At 41.4% G+C, this 20,225-nt stretch overlaps 1 protein-coding gene across 7 annotated transcripts; it reads right to left on the bottom strand.

Moving 5' to 3' along the window:
• Positions 1-278: 278 nt before the first annotated feature.
• On the bottom strand, positions 279-16,741 carry LOC133885374 (DNA mismatch repair protein MSH5). Of its 7 annotated transcripts, XM_062325079.1 has the most exons (34): positions 16,387-16,740; positions 15,465-15,496; positions 14,892-14,986; positions 14,603-14,683; positions 14,458-14,530; positions 13,813-13,876; positions 13,264-13,415; positions 12,851-12,952; positions 12,748-12,775; positions 12,650-12,681; positions 12,500-12,557; positions 12,312-12,398; positions 11,650-11,706; positions 10,407-10,508; positions 10,247-10,291; positions 9,440-9,517; positions 5,724-5,774; positions 5,555-5,636; positions 4,625-4,698; positions 4,462-4,558; positions 3,976-4,072; positions 3,792-3,881; positions 3,611-3,675; positions 3,459-3,517; positions 3,300-3,376; positions 3,026-3,112; positions 2,720-2,781; positions 2,568-2,629; positions 1,587-1,640; positions 1,393-1,475; positions 1,264-1,295; positions 1,154-1,177; positions 772-887; positions 279-657 (listed from the first exon to the last, which is right to left on the bottom strand). In XM_062325079.1, exons 1-34 carry the CDS (start codon positions 16,459-16,461, stop codon positions 571-573), a joined length of 2,460 nt encoding a protein of 819 aa, XP_062181063.1. In that variant the 5' UTR covers positions 16,462-16,740; the 3' UTR covers positions 279-570. The 7 variants fall into 7 exon arrangements, 5 of the variants coding, with proteins under 5 accessions (XP_062181063.1, XP_062181064.1, XP_062181065.1 ...); XM_062325080.1 differs by lacking the exon at positions 10,407-10,508 and having other exon boundaries at positions 16,387-16,741; XM_062325081.1 differs by lacking the exon at positions 16,387-16,740 and having other exon boundaries at positions 14,603-14,764; positions 15,465-15,499.
• Between the last annotated feature and the right edge of the window lie 3,484 nt (positions 16,742-20,225).

Genomic DNA, 20,225 nt, shown 5'->3' with positions numbered 1-20,225 from the left:
GAAAATTGTACTGTTTAGCTGAATATGTATTTCTCGTATTCAGATATGTTGAGCTACACCCATGGGCCACAACTGAGTAACTGACCCACATGGGCTGTTTGGGCTACACAACGAGAACGCACGCACTCTGGGCCCTGGTGTTCACTGCTCACCGAGGAACTAGAAGGCAGGAAGCTTCAGCATTCGCCAAGAATCAAATGCGAAGAGACACAACCCAGTCTATAGCGGATTCTCGAGCAGTAATTTCATTCACGAATGGGGCGCGTTAGGTATAAGATAAAGTAGATTCCAAATCTATTGAATCCGATTCCAAAATCGTTTGGCCGAGGACTTCCAAACATCCAGAGCCGTGGGATCTTCAAACTTCAAAATGGTGAGCTAGACTACTAGAGTTCAGTGGCTCTATTGCTTGCAAGTTCACAGTGAAACAAGCAAGAGAAGGAAACATTTAAGCTGTAGACAGTGCAACAGATCAACTGAGGTATTTGCGACATATAGCATTCCTGCTTTCACCTTTTTTTCTCTGTACAGCGTTCCAGTTCTAGTGAGCTAAACTCTTGATTTTCAGATCTACGACTCGGAGGGAAAAATTTCCTGGAAGAAGCTGTTCAGATCACCTTTGTGTGCATCGAAGGCCAACAGTTTAGTCACCGCATCCTGGAATTTTCAGAGAGGTTATATTCACTTAAAATATCTTTGCACATTTTGTATGTAACGTCAGGGTTGACGTTTTCCCCGTTAAAACATGTCATTCTGCCAGTAAGTCGTAACCTGGTATTGCTGGTCCGTAGCTGCTAATTTCTCGCAGATCATGCGGCTTCTAGGTCTCTTGGAGTGGATGTCCTCCAAGACACTGGCAGCTCTCTGAACAACTTCATTCGGAACACCTGCGAACAGCCAAACATGAGGATCATCTTTACATGGACACTCTAGAATAAATATGTCCAGTTTCTTTATACAACTCATGAAACCATCCATGTGACAGTGTGACTTGTAAGTAATTTTAATATGGAACGCCTACTTTAGCATGTCAATTACTTCATGGCAAGGGCAACTAACAATGCCAACCAAACAATATAGCAGTTATTGTTTCCCAATAAAGAACTCATGTTATCACAATTTGCCAGCTGTAGAAGTTAGTTCAGGTATATACCAGCAAGCCGAGCACAATGCAGACCTGCACGGAGGGAAAAAAAAAACGTAACCTTGTATCTGATCCAAAAGGATCTGTAGCAATTGTTGTACAAATGTAGTATAGCTTACCAAAACTTAAGAGCGCTTGCCCAGGTACAAGTCTTCACCATGTGCATTAGGAATTAAGCGAGACATTAGTACAAAAAGAAAAAAGAATAGGAGCAAGAAAAAGATGTGGCAGGTTTCAAGTATACTTACCGATAAAGAAAAATAATATCTTCATTGCTTGTCTGTCCATCAGGATTCAGAACACTCATGGTAAAACATTTGATATGTTCAGACTGCGAAAGTTCTCATGTTTCTTAAAATTGGTATGAACCGTGCTAGACAAGAATCACTGAAAAAGAAAACAATCATTTCTATACATCAGCAACTGGATATTGGCTATTAACCTGTGGTAGGTAGTTATTGGTGAAGATCTCTGTCAGATGTGTTGACAAAAGAACCTGCGATAATTAGATAATGTGTCAACATACTACGCTGGTAAATTTTAATGCTACATTTGCCAGTTTCCCAGCATTATAAAATAGAAGTAGATATATTGCACATCCACGTTTGAGTAAGCTACAAGAGCCAATCAGTGATTACATCTTTGCTTCCATTCAGTAAGATAAATGACATGCACACTGAATTATTCATAGTTAATATGTTACAGGGGTCAGAGCAGCAGGTTTGATTCAGAACCACATAATCCCTACCGAAAACATAGGGAATGCATCATGGCAAGGCGTCAAGCTACCAGTTATGTCAAGTCGATATAATTTACTCATGGTACAAACTAGTAGGTTATATTTAATATGCCACACACTTACATGGACAATAATTCTACTCAGGCTCGAAAATGTGATGTCAAACTGCTTGTTATGTGCAGAAGCATCATGAAATGAAATAAACACGAAAGATGGTATCGGGACAGAATCATATGATTTGAGAATCCAGCCCAAACCTTCCGTTCCTACCTCCTCTGCACTACAGTCGAACAGTACTGCAAATTTCTGCATATCTTCATTTATAGTTTAAAAAAAGAAAGTATTTTTAATTTAAGTGATTTCGGTTCAACGATGCATCAAGTCGGTCACCAAATAAGGGTAATCATTCTGGCGCCAGTATTCACAATTCAAATCTCCACAAATAATGGAAAATGATATCAAAATTTCTAAACAAACTGAAAAGGAAATGATGAGGAAAATAAGACGATAACAATGCAGAAAATATGAACTAAGTAAATCATGCTATGATGTCACTACTTCCAAGTGTGATTGTAAGGAAGACAGCTGGAAGTAGTGTGATTGTAAGGAAGACAACTATGCTAGACTGGCAAACCTCTCAGATTAAAATTCTATAGTAACATTTTCCCAAGCTAGCTACCTAACCTTTGGGGGATAATCATAGTTCGCAAAATGATTGATAGTCCCTCCAAGCAGACCAATGCCATCTACAAAGTCATGGGAAGAAAACTAGGCATATAATCCTGAGCCATGTTGAGGATAGAACGAAAGAAAATTCGGATTTTTAGTGGTCTCACCTTCTGTTAGAGTGCCCTTACCGAATTCATCCAATAAGCACAGAGATCTCGATGTTGCATGCCTGAAAAAAAAATTATTCGGCATATGTTCAAGATCATAAAAAAAACTAGACCAACCTAGGAGGAATAGGAGGGTTTTTATTAAGAAGAAATAGGCACCAAAATTCACAATGAAGAGGATTCGAACTTGGGTGGTCTGGGCATACATCCACACCCTCAACCAATTGAGCTAGGCTCGGTTCCTCATATGTTCAAGATCATGAGGAAACAAGCTTTAAAGTGGATGGCTGGATGCTACTAGGATACCTGAGCATTGTTCCAACTTGATGTAAATCAATCATAAAAGTTGATTGTTCAGTTGTCATGGATTTGCTTCCCATTGCACAGAATATCCTGCAAAACATTCTTGAGAATGTCAATGATATTTCTCTTCCAGTATTAATACCATATTGTGTTTGGTTCAGACTCATGTGTGCCGCATACATACATATGGCATTTGGTCAACAAACATAATACAACGCTGTTTTCTAACAAAAAAAAAATGCAATATACAAAGAAAGTGCTTAAATGACAGACCAACCTATCAGTCAATCCAACAATAGCAGAATCAGCAGGAACAAAGCTTCCGATATGAGCAAGAAAAACTACCAGGGCCACCTGAAAGCAAATATCCAATGCAGCTTGATATTTCTTATAACTTGTGTTTATCATAGTTGGGAGTGTTTAACAGTAACATTACCTGTTTAATATAAATGCTTTTCCCTGAGTAGTTAGGTCCAGTTATTATGTTTATTCTTCCTGAAGTAAAAATAGTGTCAAGTCAGAAGGTTTGCAATTATTCTAGCAGTAACATATAAGCTTGATGGTTTACATCTCTCGAGAACTATTCACCTGCATCGTGGATTTTACTATCGTTTGGAACAAAGGTATCAACAGTCATTTCCTGCAACACATGTCTAAATGCTACTGGAGTAAATTTAGGGAATTGAACATAGATGTTAAACTAGAGATGTTATCCATATCCAGCCATCATGTAACATGAAAATAGACTATAATAAATACTAATACTAACCTGCCATTATGTATCTCGAGTATTGAATCCTCAGTTAAGATGGGTCTCACATAATTGTTTTGGCGAGCAACAGTTGCTAATGATAAAATACTGATGTAAAAGTATAAAGGAGAGCACATTAGATCGCAGTACTGTCAGTGAGCTCATTTAAACTACTTGTATGCACAATAAAAGCGGTACATACCAATCAAGTTCTGCTGCAAAGTTCACCGCATTTGTCAGTTGAGGTAGAAATTGAAGAACACGGCGCACTAAATCCCTTATGATTGCTCTCTCCATATCTGTGTCAAGCATGACCAGGTTTGAGTTAAAATCAATTGTGTCAAAAGTAGGCGTCTTAAACTTTTTTGTTTGAGTTGCCGATATATCACGATATGGTATTCATGTACCGCATCAAATAAGGTCCTTTGAAATTAATGGCATCTCCAAAGGCTTGTGCCCCAAGCAGGAAAATACAGTCCAGAGAGCAAACAATAGAAAATCAATTTGACCTTGACAAAAGGAAAGGTATCCATTATACATACTCCAGCAATTCTGTTTTACTTCTAGTCCTAAATTTCAGAACTATACTTCTTGAATCATAAATAACACAGCAAGCATGACTAAAATTTCGTGAAGAAATCACAAAGTGGGACAAGATACAAAGAAGTAAAAAAAGTGTAGAAGCTACCAAGAATTTTATGATAAATATCTCCCAGAAGATTGTCCAGTTCCCTTGTCTTTTGAGTATGATAGTAGAACCTTCTCTCCTCCCCTTCCTCTGAAAACTGATGAAATAAAATTTATAACACAGTAACAAATTAAACAAAACAAAAGATAAAGACGCTGCATACCGCAAATTCGTAATCTGGAAGTCCTACCAACAGGGCATCACCAATCTTCTCATCGAAAAAGCACATTAGGTACCCTGGAAGCAGCACGTGTGAAGGACATAAAAATTGCAAATACATAAATTTTAACAGTGTTATGTAGCAACTATCTTAATTTTGTAAAGAATCTAGACTCCAGTAGTTACTACAGTAACTACACTAAGAAACAACAAATGTTTTAAATCTCTGCAGACCAAAATCAGGTCCTTATCTTCTTACAAGTTTTGCCATAAATGGAGTAATCAAACAAGCAGTTACATCAAATATTTGAACGTAATACAAATAAAAGTTTGACACAGCATCATCTTCACCATGAACCCTACCTTTCACCAAGTGAGACAACATCCAAACATCCCTCCAACTTAAATGAAGGTTGAAAGATTTCTTATGTATATTGATATGAACTATAGATCAAGCTTAATTCAAGTATGATTATCTCTCATGCATCTAGATCAACAAGATGACAATAGAGTCAGACCATACAACTGCATCAAAACGAAAAATTTCAACAAGCAAATTTAAAATAATCCAACTTTCCAAGAGTTTGTTATTTTAGCGATATATTCTCTGGTAAGATCACTTTGAACCATGCAAATGCTAGATAAATTGAGAAAATATACATTGATTTCTTTAAGTGCAAGTGAATTATTTAGAATCCCTGCTATATACAGTAGAAAAAGGTGATCCAAGCAGTAGCTTGGTTGTTAGAGCCTTCAGTTCGGGTACTCGCAGGTCATGTGAGCACCTCCCTAAAGGGTTCAGCACTCCCCTCTCTTAAGACAAAGAAAGGAGACTTCTATAAAATAAACAAAGGAAACAGGACAAAGTTTGACCACACAAAAGAAATTTCACATACAGAAGGCTAGGTTCTAAATAAAGATAAGGAAAGGCTACCTATTTGGTGTACATAGACAATTAGTGGAGCTTTTCTGCATTCAAGAGAGAAAGGTAAGGATGCATTTTCATTAGCTGACACCTAGAAGCAACTGAAATGTTAGACATTATCCAATAAAGGCTTAAAACTTGATGTTCAAAACAAATTTGGATTTGGAAGATCCATCACCTGCTCCAGAAAGTCAGGTAATTCTTCATATATCATCCTCAGCTCATCCAGCTGTTTTACATAAAGAGATGATTACACAAGTGTGCCATAACTTGATGAACAGCTACAGAGAAATCTGGGTATTTAGGAGAACCAGACAAGTTCAATACATAACAAAAGCAGCTCCTACAATGCCTTTTGTGATAAATATGGATAAAGCAAACGGATAGCAGCATAATAAAACATAATCTAGCATATATTTTTCCTGTCACGGTTTTTTTTTCTTGAACACGTAGGAGTGTTGTGTCATTTCATTGAATAAGAAGAGAAACAAAATACAACATAAACCACAAAAAGAAAAGATACAAAGAAACCACAACTGAACTGAAACAATAAGATAGCAGACACGCCTAAAAAGGATCAACCAAACAAGCAACAAGCAAAGAAAGCTAGAACCCAGCTAACAGGAATTGAAGATCCTTAGCTCCAGCAGCACACCAAAGTGCTCCTTGCTCAGCCACAACACGAACCACCATATCCAAATCAGGGGAGGCACCATTGAACACACAATTATTGTGATGTTTCCAAATTTCCCAAGCAAAATGAACAACGAATTTAGCCCCTTCTTACGCTGCTTGTTGACCTGTTTCAGCACTCGACACCACCAACTTGAAAAGTACTTCATATCCAGTTGTGGCACAACAGTTTGCAAACCGACCCGCTGAAAAACGCTGAACCAGATTTGGCTAGTGACCACGCAAGAAATCAGCAAATGTTGAATGGTCTTGTCTTCCTGGTCACATAAAGGGAAAGCAAAAGGATGAGGAAAGCCACGCTTAGCCAACCTGTCCGCTGTCCAATAACGATCAAGAATTGCAAGCCACAAGAAGAACTTGCAACGTAGCAGTGCCCAACATCTCCAAACCCGCTTCCAAGGAGCAAACCTGATTGAACCGACAAAATAGGCATTGTAGGCCGATTTACAAGAATATACTCCCGAAAGTGATAGCTTCCAAACATGTTGGTCTTGCACACCTTGCTGAAGAACCAAACTATCAAGTAAATCCTAGATTTGGAGATACTCAACAATAGCCTGAACAGAGAGAGTTCCCTTGATATGAGACACCCATTTGAAGTCGGCTAATGCCTCTGCAATAGACCTATGCCTGACAATTCTACCTAGGATCAGCGCAAAAAGATGAGCCTATTCACCAATGGTCCGACCATGAAGCCAAAGATCTGACCAAAACAGAGTATTGTTCCCATCCCCAACTAGGGACACCAAGGCCATAGAAAACAAAGCCCTGGTATTCAGATGGACTATAATTTGCAACACAGACCAAGGCCGCAAAGGCTCAGTTTTCTGAAGCCAAAGCCACCTCATAAGAAGAGCCAACTGAGGGTCGATAAATCATGAATACCCATGCCACCATATTGGAGAGGCCTACAAACCCTTTGTTAAGAAACTAAACAATTTCCACCATTAGCATGATCATGTCTCTTCCAAAGAAAACCACACCTCAATTTATCAATTGCCTTAATCACCCACTTAGGAAGATCCAAAGCAATCATCTGATAGATGGGTGTTGCTGCAATGACAACGCGAACCATAGTTAATCTACCTGCACAGTTCATCAGAGAAGCCTTCAAACTTGGGAGATGATCAGCCACCTTGTCAACAAGAGGCAATAAAGCCAGCTAAGACCAGATATGCCAATGAAGCCACTTATCGTCGTTCTCACTGTCATCCAAAGGAGCCGTTGAGTCCGAGGAGGGAGGAATGGGCTCCAGAACCGCAACCAGAACAATGTCGATTTTGTACGCGTTCGCCGGTGGACCTACCCCAGCGTCAGCTATCAATGGCTCGGCGATGAGCAGGTCCATGCAGGAAGAAAGCAACTTGGGATGGAAGGGCCATGCTGTAAGACGGAACAAGGACAGATCTGAACGATCAGCCGTTAAAGGATGGAGCTGCAAAATCCAATAGAACCTCGCAAGCAGCCGTCTGCTATAGCCAACTCCTAGGCGTGCGCCAGAACCCCATGAAGGACCAGCTCAACCTTGTACGCTAGAATCCTGTCAACCGCATGGGCTTGCCTCGTCCAACGTTTAATGACCAACGTGAGACCGAAAGTGCACACATGCTAACCACCATTGAGAACTGTCTCTGCCGCCGCCACATCAGGGAGAAGAAGCAAAAAAATCCTCTAGAGCAAAAGGGTGAATCGACAATGAGCCAAGATCCAAACTGAAAACATCTGCAATGGCCACAACCACTTCCTATGGAGAAAGCGAGGGTCTTGTGCCAGCGACCGTGACGAACACAACACGGCGCAGATGCTCCTCAGCCCTCACGATGCTCCGTGAACGATCGATCACACAAGACTCATGCAGTGGATTGTCGGCGGTGACCAAAGCGGAGCCCATCTCGCCCCGCCGAACAGGGGAAGGGGACCTCGAAGCACCACCCGAAGAAGATGATAGGGGTGCTGAAGAACCCACCCCAAAAGGAAGATAGCGTCTGCGCGGTCTACGACAAGGGCGAGGACCACTTTGAACCTCACGGCCAACCGACAGAGCAGGGTCAACGGCCTCAGACACCTTGGCCTCAGACACCTTGCCGAACTGTGACGCGCCAAAACTAGAGCAAACATGGCCTAAAGACTTTGGTGACGAGACGCGCCAATCGAAACGACGCTTCTCCAAAGAAGGTTGAATGCCACTCATGACGAAATGCCTCGGCTGCGGAACACGCGAACAGTCAGAAGAGCGATGCCCCAAAGAAAGGTAATGAAAGAAACACATTGGCCGCCAACAATCTGCAGCACAATGGTTCACCGATAGCAGTTGAAGCACTTGCCATGAAGGTTCACCAGGACAGGCTTGCGGGGCAAACAGGGAGGACAAAGCCACTGCCGCCTAGCATGATGGCCCTCGACAACTTGCCAACTGCCTTCCTGCAGACTACCGACTAGGTCACGAGAAATAGCACCCAAACAGACAGGAGCCTAGGAACGTGGACAAGACGATGCGATGGAGGACCAGCGAACGATGAAGGACCGATGAACACCTTCTAGCCCCGCAGACGGAAGAGTCACCGATGAAGACGAGGCGACCAGGATAACCGTTGCCACCTCCAAAGCAGACGCACCAAACATCGCATCGCGATACGAACTAGGAGCGCGACGCTCCGAGCCTAGGCTACCAGCTATGGACGAAGCAGGGCTCGCATCACACCATCACAGCACCTTAGTATGACCACCCGGAAGGAAAGGCTGCTCATGAGGCGATAAGGGAGACAAACCCAGTGCAAGGGATGGTGGGGAGGCCTGCCGCGAAGGATTGCGCAAAGCCTGGGAGGTGGTCGCCAGAGCCGGAGATGACGCCAGCGAGGGGTTGTGGAGGTGGGTTGCACCAGGGAGAAGAGAGATTGGAGCGGAATGAACAGGGAGAGGAGAGGTTGGACGGGAGGACGTGGGAAGAGCCACACTCCTATCATAGTTCATATTTAAATCACCGAGGCTTGCAATCATTGATTGAACAGCCAGGAAATTTTCATTTCGCAACCAGACTAATGAATTATTGCTATGTTGGGAATGATCTTGAAATTTCAAACATATGCACCCACTCACATGTGCACTTATGATTAGAGCTATTCATAATAAGGTATTAAAGCATTTAAATTTAATTTCCAAGAACAGAAGAGAACTCCAGGATGAAGCAACGAAAGGTCTGACCTCATCACATAACCCTTCTTTCACCACTGTCTCATAACCTTTCTCCTTACCCCGTTGCATATCAATCACACCAACTACCTGTCAATAATAGAGGGACAAGATTGCCGTTTTACAACAGATGAGACAGTAAAAACAGGTTTAAGCAAAGCTCTAAATATTTATTATTAGCAGCACAAAACAGTTGCTATTGTCAGAAGAATGTTCAAACACAAAAGAAAATGTAATAAATACATAGCAAGAACTAAATTTTCACAAGAACCGGATAGCAGTTACTGGTCACTCAATGATCTGAAACGACGATCAACGGCGGAACTAGGGGGGGGTGCCGGCAGGGGCCTTGGCCCCCCTGACATACCAAACTTTTTAGCATTCAAAAGGTTCAGATGACTAGAATTTGGTTTCAGTGGCCAACGAATAGATACAAGCTCTCTGCGCATGTGGTTCATGACAACCAGTATGGTTGATTACCCGCCTCGTCCGTCACATGGTTCCTAGCTTGTAGGTTGTAAGCGCTCGATCTCACGAAGCACATCTGAATACAGCAAGGTAATGCGTAAATGCACTCACGCACACATATGCATATACATGTATGTCGTTTACATTTTGTCCATGTATAAAAACATTCTAGGTTTCTATTGGTTGTCCATGCCATGCCATTAATTAGCAGCCAATACTCTGAACTAACGCTGACCAAAGCTTACAATTTGACCATACAATTGGGATGTGGGCTCATGCTTGTCAATATAATTATGCATATTCTTGTGTTGAACATATAAAAATGATACGTGATGAGGTATTGGAACTAACCAGGTCTGATACATAATCCAGCTCTACTGTAATCGAAGAATTTGCCTGAAAACATAAAGGATGAATGAATGAGAAAAAATATTATTATAACAGCATGAAACTTGTTCAAATTTCAATATTGAAGTGGTGGAACCAATATCACCCCATTGGAGACTGGTACCTTTCCAACCAAGTCAATGTGCATATGTTGCAATTTATCTGCCAGATGCTCTGATATACCTACTTCAAAAATCTTGTTTATATGCAGCAGAGAGCAAATGCACTGAAAACAAGAGAAGTGCAAACAGAATTACCAATAAGACAATAGAAAAAAATGAAGAACAAAAACTATCACGCAGATGGACATACAGAATATCTAACACTACAGGCATAGCTTCAAATGCAAAACACTAAACTCGCCAAGCAGGAGAAATGCCAAAACAAGAACTTGTTAAGAATGATCATGAATTTATAAATAAAAGAAGCATTGTATAAAGGACATTCTCAAAAGCCCTAAGCTCATACACATTAAGTCAGGGTAGGATAGTAGCCAGCTTCATTCGATTTTCTGAATGAGGGGTTGTTAGGGTAAACACCGCTGGGAGGATAGCCAGATGGCGTCAGCTGCTAAGGGGAGGGATTAGATTATAGATTGGGGAGATTGAATATTGGGGGAGACTAGATTAATTCTTCTTTGCTTGATTTGATCTAGGCACAATGCCACGTATATATAGCTAGCGAGTCAGCCTGATTTAAACTAATCAAACTCTATCTTATCTCCTAAACCGAACCTGATTCAAACTAACAAACCAATCATGTGCTACAGGGGTCAACTGCTCATCAGAAATGAGGGGCATGTATTCTATAAAAAAAAAAGAGGGGCGTGTAGTCTAGTGGTAAAGCACAAGGTTGTGGTGGTTGAGGTCATGGCTTCAAGTCCCACTCTCCTTAAAATAAAATATGCATAGTTTCTCCTCTGCATTCTAGTCTTATTGAGGAGCTTGGCATACAAAATGACTAAAAAAGAACAAAAAGGCATAGCAACAATTGTAAAGTCCATGCACGGATGCACCAACTATAACCAACAATTATAATTTCAAATATCCTACATGGTAAAATGCTCCAAAGCAATAATCAAAACATGCGCATGAGAAAACCGTTCAGCGATTTCCTGCCAGAAACCGTAACACTTGGTTGTAATATTTACTCTGTTCGGACAAGCAATACAACAAACATGGCTTTGTTTTTAAGTCTAACCAGAACCTACTTGTAGAAACTAGTGAGGCAAAATTACAAATTTAAGTTTTTTATCAGTACCGCACTGCACAAGCATGCAAGGCATAAAGGAACTAATTTCTATATAAAGGTAGATATTTTTTTTCAATGTAACATGTAGGATTTGGAAACAAAAACTTTCGGGGTACCTTCAGAAATGTGTGCCAATCACTGCTTGTACAGAAGGAACTTGGAGAGTTGAATTTCTTCAGAAAAAGACAAATGTCAGATGTGCATATTAAAACTTAAAAGCTCTGAAGTTGAATCCAGCATGCTCGGAGAGACTTTTAAGAATAGCCACAGTATTGTTATGAGCAGCACATGATTACCAGGATTCAACTATGTCACACTACTTTTGAGCTTTCGTTTTTACTATTCTGACCAAAATAATGCCTTGATTTGTTTATTTAAAATAATAATAATAATGTCTTGATTTCATTATTCAGTTACAAGAAACAAGTCTTGATCCTTGTATATATAGTATACTGTGTTATGTCAAATTCACATTGTTTGGAACAGGGTGGGCAAAAGAAAATATCCAAGACCAAGGAATTATTGGGAGGCAGGTGAAGGGTGAAACCGGGAGGCAGGTGAAGGGTGAAACCTGACACACACGGAACTTTAGGCAGATTTAGCCTCCATCTTTCCACAATGAGGACCAAAGATATAATTATCATTTTTCACTTTAGTTTTGAACAGTTATCTTTTTGCGACATAGTCAAGGGGTTTTGACTGTATTATAAGGTTATAATGAGAGAAGGTGCATATAAGACCACATTAAAAATTGTTTGTTTTGTAAACTAAATAGCACCTTGAGCATATGGGGAACATCTCTGACAGACTTTAATGTCTCACGCAATGCAGACATTACTTCTTCACAGCAAAGAAAGAATGATATCTACCATTTCTAGGAAAAACACTTCAGAAAATTAAAGGTACCTTTTGGGCATAAAGTGTCAGAATAAGTGAAAATAATGTATTCAAGAAAAGCAAGGATACTGTGTTGAGGCGATTATTTATGACATCGATATCGATTATAGGACGCAAGAACCATGCCCTAACACACACCAAAAAAAGAAAAGTTCAGACAAATTTGGTTTATTGCTATTGGCTTATTGCAATGATTATTATCAGAAGGTACAGACTAACCTCAAGAGACGTCTTCCCATTGGCGTGACACACTATATTGAAAACACAATTAGTGATTTTCAGAAAAAGAAGTAAAATAAAAGAAAGAGCTTATTTACCTTGTTCAGCATGCCAAAAACTGAGAACCTGCAGTTTGTTAATATTATTAGCAATTGAAACCAGGCCAGGAGCTAGTACAAACCCTTGATGAAATATTCTTACCCTTCTTTAGCTCTTCCAATTCCCATGTAACTAGGATGTTTATCTACTTGAAAAATCTGTAGTGCTTCATGAGCAGTTGCATCGACTTTAAGGAACTTGTCTCTGTGAGTAGAAGTCAAGGGGTAAAATGCTAACTAGAAAACTTATGAGAATGCCACCCTGTCAAGACTGCATCCAGCATCATAAATCGAATTGTCAGCATTCAGCAGGACTTTGTTGAAATATGCAGTTTCACATGTACCAAGATGTTACCCTGCAGTACAGCTACAAAACTAGTCTTCCATTTAAGTAGTTCCAAAGTATGACCACAAAAAATTGTTGGTTCTAACATAGACTATCACTGGAAGATGTAACTAAATTTCAGCACATTAGTATGTTTGGTTCATCTCATATCATCACAGCTCAAAGGATAAAATGAGATCTGCACCACAGAATCGATCGCAATAGATGTTCCACCTTCCATCTGCTCGCTGGTATCAAGAAGCCTCTCATTGTCTAATATAGCAAGGAGACCTCCAGCAGCACGAACTTGAACATCGCTACCAAGATCCATCATGGAATTAAGCTGTAAGTAAACCAAATGGATGTTTTTATCGCGTAATAACAAATGGTTAACTGATTTTCTCCAATGTATCATGTTAGGATATCCTATATTTGTCTCAAATTAATTTGCTGATAAACTCTGGCTAATTTGAGACAAATATAGGATATCCTAACATGATATATTTGAAAAAATCAGTTTAGAAGGGAACAAGAAAAAGAGTTGGACAGTTGTCCTTGTTGCAGTTCTTGATTACATATCAGTGGTCTAACGAGATACAATTTTTCACTCAGAAATGCAATGAACATGTATTTACAAGAAAATCAAACTAAACTTTTATTTTCTAAAGAAACCTTTGGAAATGAATTGAAACATGTAAATATAAAATAGTGTGGCAAGATTATCATTTAAGATCACTTACAAAGCAGATCCTTTCTTTTATACTTAAGCCATCATCCATAGCTGCAACTTTCAAGTAGATCAATCTGCAGTTTAGATATGCACACACAAGTTTTGCATCATCAAGTAACCGGGTTAAATAATTAGTCATTGAGAGAAACAACAAAAATATTGTGAGCCTAGGCGGTTACTAATTACGGTGAACTTTACAAGAACAGACGGTTGGTTAGTTATTTCGTTACCTCAATTACCAGGTATCAGGATAAAGATATATACAAAAGAAAAATTGTTACCATAGGTCATCAGACAGCAGCACTAAAGTGTTTCTTAGCCTTTTTTTTTACAAACCAAACACACTTGATTGTAGCTGCTCAGAGAATATAAAGTTTTTCAATGAAAAAATGATAATGTCGAAACCCGTCATTATATACATAATACTAAATGACTCAAATTTGCATCGAAGCTTGATGAAGATGGCTGTTCTTATACACATGTTCAAGAAGGAACACAAAAACAATTAAAAAAACACGTCCAATAAATTAGCATACTTGTCAATTTTGATTATCCAAGTCGAGGCAACCTTTACATGCTGTAAGGCACAGAAAGAACAGTTCTTAATGCATTGAAGTAAGTGCCTGGTTTTGTAAACAGTAACAGAGCTGGTAACCTGTGCCAGGCTTGCTCATAGCTGAATGTTGAGCTTTTCATGAGCTTCACAACGGGGGCCTTATCATTAGTATCTGCATAATTTCATGCAAAACCATCAAAAGGGAACTAAACATATTGGTTGCAGAAGTGGTTGCAGCCCATACCATTTCGTTGTAAAGCCGACAAAAGTGCTTCTTCTGTTTTCGTACTTGCATATATTGTGATTGGTTTCGACTGATATTTCACTGATCCAACACCAGACATCACAAAGAGTCAGATATATGATTTTATTGTCTTCTTGTTCTGATTTCTAAATGTTCAATGCCCTAACATTGGCAAAATACAAAAATATTTTGTTACCAAAGCAACCCATATGAGTATATTCCAAAGTCCAAACAACTATTGATCTCAAATAAATAGTAAAATTATTTACTATTGATGTGAAGAACATACCAAGATCAATCAGAGGAAATCCCCCAGCACTGTCTTCCCAGATTTCCAGTACGAAAAGCCGGCGGGTATTTGAATCATAGTATGCTACTCCAACTCTGAGATCACATTTATGTAAAAAAAGAAAATAATATAACGATTTGACTCATTCTATACCTTCCATCAAGTGATCCAATAAATACAGAGATGCACGGGTACTTCACAAAAGAAAATATTAGCATTGTACATTCTGGTGCAATGATAGAAAATATTATTTAGTTGCCACAGAATGAAATGTTACAAATCAGGAGGGGGTTTTATTCTTTCTGTTGAACAATTTTCACAGAAAAGGACTATTTTGATTGAAATCTAGCATTCACATTCTTGAGAAAGTCTATTACGCAGGATCTTGTAATGCAACCAAATTTAGAAATAACAAGAAAACATTCAAGTGACGTAAAAATTAATTATGTCAAGCTAATGCTTAACAAATCGTAAATCAAGGATCTTGTACATCAAGGAAAGAAGTGTATCTCATAAAAATCGTGAAAAAAGGATAGCTGATGCTTAATAAACTAATTATGCATCTAAATTTACCTACGCCCTTGCATTACACAAGCCATATGAACCTGAAATTTAATCACAAGAACATTCAGTAAGGACAGAATAAAGTTTTATGTTCAAAATATTTTGATAATAACCAAAATGTCATGTGCAGAAAGCACGATACCATATGCAAAATCTGACAGAAGAGTTCGCTAGAGCATAAATTGACTGTACAGCACAAACTAAATCTCACAGAAGAACAAAATCAACACACTCCAAAGCAAGCCATCCAAAGTTTTCCATGCCTCGCAATTTACAAGAATGTCTACAGCATAGTGGAAGCAGGTTTGAGTTGAAATAGTCATGAGGTGTCAGGTGAACTTCATCATGATTTGTCAAAGCATTACTTGATCCTTCCTTAATATTCTGAAAGAATCATCAAATGACATATTTGATTACAGACTGAGGCATGCAGCTGAAACAAGAAAAACTCAGGTAAAGCAACATGACCCATCATGCCAAATTCTCACTGTGATCCATACCCCGACAAGTATTTTACAAGCCAAAAGGCACGTTCGATAGAGTAGCACACGGACTACACAAATTTTAAATAAATACCACGTGCAGATAAGATTCTAAAACTGCCTCACCCAACCGTAACTTGGCCCTCTGAAGCTTAACATATCACTTCAAGTCCCATTCTAACCATATAAAAACTAGAAAACCGCATTTGTGTGACATGAAGTAAGTTACTACATGCATTTAATGAGAATTAACAAATCATAAGCTAAACCAAAGGGCTGGTCGATTCTAAATCAATCCGATACAGATTAGGACGCAGCATTCCACAATTTGGGGTTTCCGCAACACGATTTGATCAGACGCAGCGACGCGATATGGGGTAAAGCGAGAGAACTTCACTCCGCATTATGCGATTGGAGGCGAGGAAGTGAAGTAGCGGGTCGATACGAACCTGGGAGTCAACCCCCGTCTCGGCCACCTCATTCTCCTCCTCCCCCTCAAACTCCACCTCCATTTCGCTCGCCATCTCGCCTAGAGGTCGCCCACGGGTGGCCAGTGAAGCGGTTCGCCTCCTCGCCTCGCCTTCTCAGACGCTCCGCCGCTCGACGTCCCCTCGCCTCGCCTCCCACTATGCCCAAGCCCTTGGCCCGGAATGCAGCCGAGAAGGAAGCGGAGCACACGGAGAGAGGCCAGCGGCCAGCGCGGAGGCCCCAGGGGAGCGAGACGGCGAGGGTCAGTGGTGGTCGCTGGGAGTCAGAGGCGTTGCGACCGAGCGCTGGGTGCGAAGTGTGCGTGTGGGCTGCAGCGCTGTAACGGCCCACTTGGCTTGTACGGGAAGAAAGGACAGAGCGAACAATTTTCATATGCAACGACGCCTCTCGAGTTCCATGTGTTGTGGAAAGCAATTTTTATTTTTATTTCTATTTTTTCAATATTTATAAATATATATATATATATATTTTAAAATATTACATCTTTTTATTTTTTCAATATTTATAAAAATATATGTCTATTTTAAAATATTACGTATCTAGATTATAGCCATATGTTATTATCTTGACGTGATAGATCGGTAACATGGTAGTTTGTTGGATAAGCGGTACCTTATTATCTCTTTTAAATAGGCGGCGGTAGTTTACATGTATAATATTTTTAAATATATATTTTTATAAATATTTAAAATAAAAATATATAAATAAAAAAAATCTTATGGAGAGGAGAGGATCAGAGGACACGAGTCCACCGACTGAAGTCCAAAGGCTGAACTGGTCCCTGAAAATGGTATAAACGTCTCGCGGCCATTGACACATGGCTGGTTGCAGTGAAAAGGCATGAATGACAATTTCAAAAAAGTTGGAAAGCTGAAAGCTCCGAAAGGCATTACGGAAATTCGCTAGGGTACGATAGTCTGTCAAACGAATTGATGAACCCTACGATCTGCCGCACTTAAACTACGAGTTCATGAAAACTATGACTGCATTTATTGGAGCCGAGGCCTTTCCTAGTTCAAAAGACAAAAATAGCGCTACAAAAATATCGGCCTGACAGGCATGAGGCTAACTCCTGTACATGAACGTGCAGTTTCATAGGCGTCCCAAGCAACCCAAGCTGTACGCCAGTACGTGGTCGATCCACAGTTTCACACGCGGCACGCCTATCTAGCAGCCCAGCACGACGAACAGGCTAGCAAGCCCCAACGGCCAGCATTAACGGAGGCCCCACATGCCCTCCCAAATCGGCCGAGAATAGTAGCGCGCCACGACGCCACGGCTCTTGCTTGTCCAGGCGCCAGCGGCGAAGACACCACCATCTCCTGAACTACTCGCCCTATCCTGCTCTTTCCCCACCTCCTTCGAGCAACGCGCACTCGCGCAGCCACCGCATCGGGGGCGGCGATGAGAGGCGGGACGAGGTTGCTCTGCGCGCTGGCGCTGGCGCTGCTCTGTGTGGCCGCTCACTTCCATGGCGCCTGCTGCCGCGGCGGTGGCGGCGGCGGGAGGGGTGGAGGAAGAGGAGGCGGCGGGAGGGGTGGAGGAAGAGGAGGCGGCGAGAGGGGCGGCGGCGGGTCAGGAATCGGCGGCCGGCCGTTCATCGGCGGGGCGGCGGCGGGCGCCGCCGCCGGCATCGGCGCGAGGACCGTTTCCGGAGGATCGCACGGGCACCGCAGCGCCGCGGGCGGCGCGAGTGGGCGTGGCGCCTGGAGGGTGGGCGGCGCCGGCGCCGCCCTTGCCGCCGCGGCGCTCGTCTGGTGATTAGTGGTGCTGATCGCACTTGTGGAGGCGTAATCCAGGTTTGATGGGTGAGTTAGCAGCAGTAGCTTGGTAGTAGTACTAGCAGATCTGTGTAGATATCACGTTGTTCTTTCATCTGATGTGATTACCTGTAAAGTAGGGCGAGTTTGTGATTAGATCTTGAATAATTGTCACGCAACAAAAGCAGAGGAGTTAAGGCATTGCCTTCGTGTGGTTGTGGTAAATTCAAATCTGCAATGCTCTCTGGTTTTTGGAACCTGTAACTTCATTGCTTAAGAGTCCAGAACCTCAAATCTCCGAGCATAGGGCGTGTTTGGATTGCAGCGGTGGCTTTGCCATGCCAAAATTTCAGCGCGGCCACGTCTCATTCATTGTCGTTTGGATTGATGCCACAGCTTTTACTTGTCCACCCAGTGCTACCTTCCCTAGATATTTTCTAGTCAACATGCGGGAGAAACTGCGGCGGCGAAAAGCTTCGCCAAAATTTTGGCGAGCCTAGGTTTGAGGGGGCTAAGAGCATCCTCCATCCCCCTTATATCTCACCTGATAGCCAAATCGACAGCCGAGCCCCTTCATCGTCCACACTATTTTGACGGTCACGCTATCCCCTTTCTTCTGCATGCTAGATCTGGCGTGTCTCTTCGCTCACGTCATCCTCCAATCGCAATTCACTCGTGCACTCCCGTCACCATCTGGACGCATGTCTACTCCTTGTTGTTGTTGCTCCTCCTCCTCCTATCATCCCCTCTCGAGGCTTCACGGCACGTCGGGCTACGGCGAAGTGGTCCGCGGATGCAGCCCGCCTCGGAGGGGGAGAGGAGCCAGTGGACAAGGGCAAGAGGGAGAGGCAGTGACGGAGGGCGCGGAGGAAGCAATGGTGGCAACAGGAAGGGGAGTGCCATCCGCAAAGGCAGAGGGGAGGGAGGGGAGGGGAAGGGAGACGCAGTGTATTATAGCATGGATGGCAGTTTTGTTTCATAAGACATTTGCTAGATCATGTCTGAAACTCTGAACTCCAGATTGGTAATTTGAGGCTCACATGTCTTCAGTGTTTCTGAAATTTCTATCCAACTAATTCTGTTTCATTTTTCAGGAAGGAAAGTTCGAAGCAACTCACACATATCTTATTCTTAATCCCCATTTTAGGCTATGTGCTGATTAGGCATCCTGATTGGAATGGGATAGTTCATAAGCTTGTGCCATTTGTGTTCATATCCATTGAAATGTTGTTCCAACATTCGAATTATGCATAATTTTTTTAGCCATGAGCAGCCCTTCACACTCCTTTAGCTCCTGTAGCGGAAATAATTCTATTAGATTGTGATTGTGATAATGATTAATAACAATATAGTCAATGAGATTAACATGTTTGTTAATAATATATGTTAGTATGTCTCATAGATGCAATACACGAAGAAGCCACCGTAACCAGAATAAAGTTTGGTTGAATTTGAGAAGTTCTAGGAGATTTGTTCTCACCAGATGGTGTGGTGTACTAAAAGCTATAATCACCAGAGTATTCTCAGCAGAGGAGAAAGAAGCCATCGGATAGTCCGGTGTTAAAACACGTGTGCTCACCGGAGTGTTTCTGCTCAGAAGGCAAAATGAAACAACCCACCGGATAGTTCGGTGATTAGCGAATGATCTCACCTGAGCATTCCTAACAGAGAGGATGCAATTGTTGAAGAAGAATGATGAAGTCACCGAATAGTCCGGTGATCACAGAGATAGTTGCACCAGAGTATTTTCAGAGAAAAGAAGAGATAGTTTAACTCACCGGATGTTCCTGTGTGAATGGAATGAATACCGGATGAATGCACCAGAGCACTTTACACAGAGAGGCTGCAAAGGTGCTTTGGCTCAGGATAACTCACCAGATGGTCCGATAATAAAAAGATGGACACCAAAGGTTTCACCGGAACAATTTACACAGAATAGATGCAAAGGCTCAAATGACTCAAGATAACTCACTGGAAGATCCGGTGATAAATTTGAGTATACACCGGAGAATTCGGTATTTAGAAGAAGTTTAAGTGGA

The sequence above is a fragment of the Phragmites australis genome, chromosome 11 (genome assembly GCF_958298935.1).
Source record: "Phragmites australis chromosome 11, lpPhrAust1.1, whole genome shotgun sequence".
NCBI lineage: Eukaryota > Viridiplantae > Streptophyta > Magnoliopsida > Poales > Poaceae > Phragmites > Phragmites australis.
Note: the sequence above shows the minus strand (reverse complement) of the source record. Positions and strands in the feature narration are given on the sequence as shown.